The sequence below is a fragment of the Vicia villosa genome, linkage group LG2, assembly GCF_029867415.1.
Source record: "Vicia villosa cultivar HV-30 ecotype Madison, WI linkage group LG2, Vvil1.0, whole genome shotgun sequence".
Taxonomy (NCBI): domain Eukaryota; kingdom Viridiplantae; phylum Streptophyta; class Magnoliopsida; order Fabales; family Fabaceae; genus Vicia; species Vicia villosa.
Genome location: NC_081181.1, coordinates 161,070,264 through 161,079,485, shown reverse-complemented (window position 1 = coordinate 161,079,485; position 9,222 = coordinate 161,070,264). Strand labels below are relative to the sequence as shown.

General features: G+C 32.9%; 1 protein-coding gene across 1 annotated transcript; it reads left to right on the top strand.

Moving 5' to 3' along the window:
- The first annotated feature begins 6,269 nt into the window (after nt 1-6,269).
- LOC131652764 (uncharacterized) lies at nt 6,270-7,087 on the top strand. Its single transcript, XM_058922721.1, has one exon. It carries the CDS (start codon nt 6,369-6,371, stop codon nt 6,939-6,941), a length of 573 nt encoding a protein of 190 aa, XP_058778704.1. The 5' UTR covers nt 6,270-6,368; the 3' UTR covers nt 6,942-7,087.
- The last annotated feature ends 2,135 nt before the right edge of the window (nt 7,088-9,222 follow it).

The following is a 9,222-nucleotide window of genomic DNA, read 5'->3' as shown; positions in this document are numbered from 1 at the left end:
GCAGCAATGACTTCAGGTTTTGGAATCGTTTCTAAACCAGTGAAAGGTAATTGATCTCGAATAGGTAATCCAATTAGCTCAGAGAACTCTTCCAAAGTGGGTACCAACTGGTAATCAGGAAAGGTAAAGCAATGATGTTCAGGGTCAAAGAACTGGAACAGGACCCGTATCATGTCTTCTTCAAATTTTGAGGTAACCAAATGGAGTAGGTGACCATGCCTTTCGGTGAATTGAACATTCCTGGGGAATTCTGACACTAAGTCTTTTAGTTCAGATGGTACCGTTGAGATGTTCATTCGGATGTAATCTCGGGTGGCAGGAGCCATTACCTACAAAAACAAAGGTAAACTCTTTGATCCTTGAAGTGTTTTGTGAGAAAATGATATGCTTATGATGCAAACATGTGGCACACAAAAACAAATCAAACAATAGCCTTAGGTTTAAAGGCTTGCATGGAGCTGATAGGTGATACCCTCCCCACTGAAGTTGAGTTGGTTAAAACCTGTCCTAGAATAGTATTCGGGTTCTATGATCCTTGGAAGTAACATCTCAATACGGCGCTCGAGCGGCCGATCAAAATATTCCTCGAGGATAACTAACTTCGATCAATTTCAAAGCTAGCCACTTAATAGGCCATAAGTCAAGTTCAACTAAAAAGGTTCTAAGACAAATTAGTGTTTAATGACATTTCGGAAGCCTAATATACTCCTTGATCATTTTCAAGGGACATCAGTATAAACCAAAGTATCGCACTAACGATGACTACCAGATCAACCGTATCGGTACATGCCGTACAGTTTCCTTGGTCTATTGTCATATACTTAAGGTATCTCGAGATTCGGGTTAGAATCTTCCACACAAGCAAAATACCCAAACAAACCTTTGAAAAATAGAGCAATCAAGTCAAACAATTGAAAACATCGAAGTAATCTATTCTCTTAAGGTAACCCCTTTAGAAAACATTTTGTTTTTGAAAGTGACTCCCCAGCAGAGTCGTCAGTTCTGTGGACCTCCGTTTTTTTTTCGGGCCATACCTCTGAGCGGGAGAGATACGTGAACTGACTCTTTTTTATCGCTTAATGCTTTCGCATTTTTGAAAATTCACAGAGTCGCCACCGACCTTTTATTTTATCCAATTAAGGAAAGGTTTATAAAAGAAACAGAAAAAAGACCTTTAAGAAATTCTGGGTAAGGGGGTAGGTTATACAAAGGGAAGGTGTTAGCACCCTTTGTATCCATGGTTATCCATGGGCTCTTAAGTTTGCTTAGCTCACTTGTTTTTCGATCATTTTTCAATTGCTTTAGAATGCTCATATGTGGTTTCAAATACCTTTGTAAATTGAATTTTGTAATGATCCTTGTGTGGATGTATACAAAATGTTTGTTTATCTTTCGAAAGATGTTTTGAAAAGAACGTTAACTTTGTAATGATCCGTGTTTGGATGTATACAAAATATTGTCTTTTTGGAAAGTTTTGTTTTGAAAAACAACAGTGTATGAGAATTTTGTTTGTTTTGATTTGAGCAAGCAAACTAGGAGGTCTACCCTGAGTTGTAAGGTCTTTATCCTATTTCCTTTAAAAATCTATCCTTTCACCGGATACAAACAAAAGGTTCGATTTTGTACTCGAAACAGTGGAATTTTGACTTTGATTTTGAAAAGAATGAGAAGGGATTACCTTAAAAGGTGCAAGTGTGATTGTGTTTGTATTCAGATATTTTATCTTTGAAGTTAGTGATCTAACGGTTCAATTTTATCTTTGACATACACGCAGTTTATATTTGCTGGAAATTAAAATGCGGAAATGTAAAGTGCGGAAAGTAAATCTACGCTATTACATCGATTGTGCAGGAAATGTAAACTAGCCTATTTACATGAATTTGACATCCTATACATTTATCTAGGAATTTAAATTGCAAGAAAAATAAAAGGCATGTTTTTGGATTTTTTTTTATGATTGATTTTAATTATAATTAATGCATGATTAATTAAATTAAAATGAAGGAAAAAGATGAAAATAGATTTAAACCTAGAAATTAAGTTTAAAATATGTACAAAATATTTATCAATTAATTTTAAAACAAAACTAATTTTTTTGGAATTTTTGAAATTGATTTGAAATTGATTTGAAATTGATTAAGCTAATTAATACATAATTATATAAATAATTATACAAATAATTAAAACTTAAAGAGAAAATTATTCAAAATATGTACAAAATTAGTCTATAATATATAAACAATATTTAACATAAAGAACAATTTTTTTTATGATTTTTTGATTGGTTAGAATAATTAAAAAGCAAATATATAAATATATACTAATTAATTATGCAAAATATTGAAATTTTGAAGAAAAATAAAATATTTTTATTTCAGAAAATAATATATTATTTTAGAAGTCTAAAAATATTTTTTGTGTATTTATTTTGGATTTTTAAAACTATTTTTAATTAATTTTGCAAAGAAAATTAAAATAAAATAGAAAATAAAAGGATACATGATCATGTGTGATTAATCTGAGAGTTCATGGTATGGGGATTCATTCTGATGCGTTGGATGAGTCATTAAATGAGATCAGATGACCCAGATATTGAGGCACGTGGTAAAAGTTACACCTGCAAAGCACAGAATCAGAGACAAATTTAAAAAACACGCGCGCATGCCAGCCAATAGGGTGAGGACACGCATCATCTTCAACCTCCAGACAACACCTTTAACAGCGCTTTTGTAAAAAAGCGCTATAATAAGTGATGCTTAAGCCTGCAAAATAGCGAATAGGTGTAAACGTGAATATAAATTTGGCGCGACATGCCCATTCAATTCGTCTAGTCCATACGAATTCAGTGGTACCACTTAGAACCTGTAATTTTGCTTATTTCAGAAAGCCCTAATTTGGAGAGTATGAACCCTAAAATGGTAACTTCGTATATAAGCAACCAAACCTTAATTAAATGTCCAGAAACGATCTACACACCACACTAAGTTCAAATATATGTCTACATCTTGCTAGATATGCGTGTGTTATGAGATATGAGTTAGTTTTAGTTTGAACAAACCGTGGCCTAAGTAGCTCGATTTATGAGGTTTCAAGACTTGGAAATGATTGAGATATGTTCAGTGATGCTTGAGGAAGGTATTAGAATGTTTAGTTTGTATGGAAAGTGACTGGAATTCAAAATTCGAATTTGAGATTTCTTTGAAAAGTTTCAAGTGATTACAAGTGTGTTACAAGCAAGGCTTTGTTTCTGAACTTGTCTCTCTTCATTACTGAAGTATGCTAGCCTATATATAAGCATTGAAGTGCTTAAAATCTAAGCTAGAAAGCAATAAGTGCTTTGTTGAATTTTTGACTTTTTCCACATGTGTAGCTTGGCATTTAAGCCACTATGGCTTGATTTTCTTCTCTCCCTCTGTTGTACTTTGGCTTGGGACAGAGTTGAATGATTCTCTTGATGAGTTATGCTTGGAATTCAAGCTATGCATTATCCTTCCATTTTCCTTTTTAAATTTAATCTTATATGTGATAAAATTAAATCAAAAATGGATAAAAATGATGTGGGCTTTGTCTTGGTCGTGGGAGGCCCATTATATTATGGAAATGATGTTTGAACCATGAAAACTTGGCCCCATTTGGAAAAAACACATTTTTGAGCAATGTTGATTTCATGTATTTTCCCAAAATTTAGCCAACTTCAACAAGGTGTAAATCCCTCAATTTTTGTCATATGAAGGAGATCTTGCACTTTTTGGAAACCTCAAAGAGTCCTCTAACCAATGTCTTTGGTCTCATGTCAAAATGATTTTTGATGCTCCTTGTGTGTCCTTTTGAAAAAAGTGTCTTTTTGTTGACTTTGAAAATGACCTGTAATGTCTTTGGTCATATTTTTCAAATGGTGAATGCAATGACCATGGTATCAATTGCATTTGAAAGATAATTGAATTTCCTTCAAAATGAGCTTTGGTTTGAATTTTTTGGATGAAGGATGAGAGAGTTATGACCAGTCAAAGTTGAGTTGACTTTTCAGGCAAAAACCCTAATTTTGAATCTTAGGGTTTTGTTGATTTTTGATCTTTCCTTGATGAATTACGATCATCCAATGATCAAATGATGAATCCTTTGACAAAATATGGACTTTGACAAAAAAATTTCATTTTTGACTGTCTGTTGACTTTTTTGGTCAAACGGGTCGTCTGTTGACTGTTTGAGCTGCTGACGGTGCGTCTGAGTGAATTGAAGTTTGAAAATTTGTATGATGGTACTTTGAGATATATGGATGTGCATGAAATCCATTTGAGGTCTCAAAAACTTGTTTCTCCTGTAAAAACAAGAAAACCCTAGTCAGGGACTGTTTGTGTTGGAGATAGTTAAGCGTACCTGATTTTTGTGCAGTGTTGAGTCTCTGCTAATCGCGTGATATTCAGAAGACTTCTAGAACAAAAATCTTGGAATTTTGAATTGTAAAAGATTGATTTGATTGATGGTACAAAACACTGAGAATTGTACTGCCAGCAGTTTGACTGTGGACTGATTGTTACCAGTATAGTCTGAGTTTCCTGATTCTGCGCCTGCAAAAAGATTTTAACTCTGTACCAATTGTGTGAGTACTATTTATCTGTAAATAAATAAATAGCATGTGTGAAGTAATAAACAGTATTTGGCGTTTGCGTAAGAATAAATTCAACTGCAAGCCAAATTACTGTATAAGAAAAATTCTAAAAACTAAGTATTTCATATGTCAGGATATTTGTTGAAATAAAATCCATGATTATATGAGACTCTTGATTTTCAGATTGAAGTTTTCTTGAAAAAAGATGCGGGCAAATTTTGGGGTATAACAATAACTTAACAAGAAAATAATATGGATGCAACTTAAAAAGTGCTAGATGATTGAAGACGTTTCAACATCTTGATAATATCGTCGACATATATGGCAATTGTTGCATCCACCTCGATCAGACTCTTTATTTCGTATTGGTGATATGTATTCCACATGACCTTTAAATATTAATCCATCTTCAGCATAAACTTACTGAACCTAATATTCCCTTCATTATCAGTTGATAGTGAACAATACTCGATCTTAATCACCTTTCTATTGTTGGTATGGTGCACAAGATTATCCAGTTTGGATTTCAGAACATTAAGAAGGGTATCCTAAGTGAGCCTAATATCAAATAGAGGTTTTACGCTGTTGAAGTACACAAATGTGAGATACCAATATTTAGACATTCTGAGATGTTTTAACAACATATCATGCAAATTTATATAAGTTTGGAAACAATATAAACCACACAAAATTGTCGGTGAAATAACAACCCTGCAAAAGTGTTGGACAAATCTCGATCGTTGAAAATTAATACTACTGAATTTTTCAGTGCTATCGGAAAAAATTTGGTAATCACTATAGTTTTTTTCTTGAAAAAACTGATAACCTCAGAAGTTTTTTTTTTTTTTGGAAAACGGGTAAATTAACACTATCAAAAATTTCAAATTTATGAAAAAAAATCTGATAATATATTATGCTTTTGAAATAGATCGATAAATTTTGACACACTTTAATTTTTTTAAAAAGGCCGATAAAAATGCATACCAAATTTCTATATTAACCTATTAGTTTTTTTTAGGTATACTGCATTTTTATTAGCATATCAAATTTTTTGCATGTTATTTTTTAAAGAAAGATATTTTTAATATTATGAAAAAATAGGAGGTACACAGTTTGATTCTAAAGATGTCAGTCAGGAGGACAAATTCTCTCCATACTCCATTAGCTTAAGACCAACTAGATAGGCTCACGATAAAGAGGCCCATTATAAAGGTTTTTGTAAGTGAAACAATAATAAAAAGAAAAATTTGACAATACTTTCTAACCACTTTCATTGAAAAAGTAAAATACTAATTACCTAATTAACTTTTTTACATTAACAAATTTTAGTTTGTTAGTATACATTAATTATTTTCTTGTGAGTGAACCTAAAACTAACAACTTCTTTATCACTTCATGTAACTTTTTCACTCCAACTATCAACCACCAACTTCTTAATGAATTCAGAATCAGATATCGATTTGAAAAAAATACTACTTTCTCTTATTAATAAAAAAAAGTCTAAAATTTATTATTTATAATTTAAAATCATATAAAAATCAAAAATAAATTTATAATCTAAATTAAAATTAGTTTAAAGACAAATGACTACAATAACAGTTCAATTAATTCGAATTAATTGATCTAAAAACTAACAAATATATATTTTTTCTTCTACCACTAGACACTATTGAGCAGAGATTTTACAGAGCCAGAAACAAAATAGCCACACAACACAACAAAAACTCTTCTTTCCCTTTCCAAAAATTTTCCGATTCCAATGTCTTCATCTTCAGAAGGTTACGCGATCGAGCTCTACATGGATCCCGCACTCGAAAACCAAGTCTTGAAAGCCTGGAACGTCCTCGCTCGCCGCCAAATCAGCACGGAGTTAATCGAAATCGGATCACGCCCACACATCACACTCTTCTCAACTCCCTTCCTTCTAGAACCTTCCAAACTCGAATCCCTTCTCAAATCCCTAACTTCCAAATTCGATCCGTTCACTCTCTCTTTCTCTTCGATCTCTTCGTTCTCCAACGATAACAACGTGCTTTTTCTCTCACCTACTCCGTCGATTTCTCTGCTTAATTTTCATTCGCATCTTGTGGATGCGATTGCCAAGGAAGGGATTGAGGTTTCTGAGGAGTTTTCGGTGGGGAATTGGATTCCTCATTGCTCCGTTGCGAATTGTGTGCCGAAACAGAGAATGTCTGAGGCTTTTTCGCTTCTTAGAGAGCTTAAATTGCCGGTTGCTGGTTATGCTGTTGATGTTGCGCTCGTGCAATTCTCGCCGGTTCGGGAGATTTTCTCCTTTGTGCTTGGTAACAACAGTAATATTATAGAGAATTGAGTTTTTTTTTCTTTGAATATTTTAGTAGCTTAATTTTTATCTGTATGTTAGTTTGTTGTAATAAGATATTTTTGTTGATGTTGTTGTTGATGATGATGATGATTAAGTGATTCTTGAATTGGAACTGATTTTGGAGGAATTGTTCATGAATTATGTTTATTAGTTTTAGAAAATTGGAGGTTGGATTAGAAATTGTGAAGCTCGTACATCTGACACGACGCTGACATTGACACGATACTAAGTTAAGAACTTTTTTTGTTGTTGTTATTGTTGTTGATGTTAGTTGAGTTATTCTTAAATTGGAACTTTTTTATGAGGAATTGTTTTTATGAATTGTGATGATTAGTTTTGGAAAGTTGGATTATAAGCTGTGAAACATCATAGATACCAAAGTCGATAGAGACACGTAGATTATAGTTAATAATTTAAGCGAATGAAAGTAATTGAATGTACTGTTGTCGAATAGGGTTGTATTGTAGCGGAGTTTGAAGAAATCCCTATTATTCAACAATACAATATTTAGTATGAAGTGTTGTATAATAGTAGAATAGTAGCTATAATGGTGCGACAGCACTTAGCGTAGCAGATTTTGAACAAACACTATTTTTTTGCTATCTTGTTTTGTTCAGCGGCACTTTGCTGCCACTGCACGATAAAACCTCTATTGCCGTAAAAACCTCGAAGCTACAAATTGGAGAGATGGCTAAACCTGAGTTGCCATCGTGACTTTTGTAGTATCCCAAACGCACTATATGAAATTGACAACATTGATTGAATGTAATCACTTGTGTTGGGGACCGACACATGTTGGACACCAGAGAAGTCCTCAATTTGAAGTCTTAGTGCTACATAGATTGTAAGCCAATGTTATGAAGAAATTATGTCTTGTATTGCTATTTTACAATTAATTCAACTTCTCTTCATGGAAAATGGTTCTAGTCAATGTTTTGATTTGTAGTTATAACTACAAATGTGACTGTATTTTTCTGCTAGTTTCTACTAGATTAAGAGTGATCACGTGGTTTAAAACTTTGGTTCTAAATTACTATTGGAGTTAGTCTTATCACATTGTTAGTTTCTGAGAAGTTTGGAAATTATTTTCTATTAAGGCATAGTTTGGATTAAATTTTGTATCATGAAAGCTTCTCGATTGAAATAAGTTGATGCTTATTTGCTTATGACGATGTATTCATTGAAATATGAAAGCTAATCTCAAGTTATATGAAAGCTTCTCTATATGCTGTTATTTTGACTGTTTCTCCTTTGTTGCCATTAATGCGGCATTTGCTAAGTTCATGTTGTTTTCAAGTATCTATCTCCTGCTATAAAAATTTCAGTTATGGTAATTCATAGTGTTTTGTTTAATTCATGGTATCGTCTGTGATCCTAGCTTAGATATTGGTGACATGAGTTCCTTTTAGGCATTTGACACTTCTGTGATGTAATGCAATTTAGAAGTATCTGTATAACAGAATTAGTGCTTATGCATGTCTATTGTGTTTCATGTTTGTAAGATAGTAGAAAACACGGTAATGGACGTTGATCAAACGACGATTAACAAACAGAGAAAATGGTTGTGACACATGAAACAAATAGCATTGTCAGTAGCTTTTGTTGTTGTTTTGTTTATTCGACATTTCCTAATCAATTCAAAAGGGTACTGGATTAGTATTTCTGTGAAATATTGTAATGTGAAACATGTTTACTACTTTACTTTGTACTTGATTCATTAGAAAGAAACACTTTGAAAGTTTGAAGAAAAAGTTTATTCATTTATTTTTCTTTATACTTGTTGTCAAACTGTTGTATTATAGGGGTTTTAGATTTGACAACAGACTGTGAATCCAAAGTGTGTCTATATTTTTTTGGACATATAGTAGCATATAGAGTCTCATCAAACTTTCTGTTGATGAATACTTTGGTTCATCTGCCCTTTTAAGATTGGGAAATCCAAGCCACCTTCATTTTAATCAGTTAGTTATTGGGGGATGGTATCCCCATATCTATTAATATCCTTCAGCTACAAGCCCACAAGTGATTGATAGGGATACTTAAATTTTATGTAACTTCATGTTGACGTACCTAGCTTAGCTACATTATAGTGAAAATATGAAGTGCATGTTAGGTGATGCTTTTGGAGGATCAAATTTTGTACTTTAGCTTCAGTTACCAGTGCCTGCTCAATCACCTGGACACTGTAGGGCCATATTATATTACTCAAATGTTTGGTTTTTGTAATTGATTAGTCGAGGAAGTAAGACTGCAAAATAGGTCAAGGGAA

Coding starts and splice junctions, on each gene's coding strand:
- LOC131652764 (XM_058922721.1), top strand. CDS start 6,369: ATGTCTTCATCTTCAGAAGGTTACGCGATCGAGCTCTACATGGATCCC.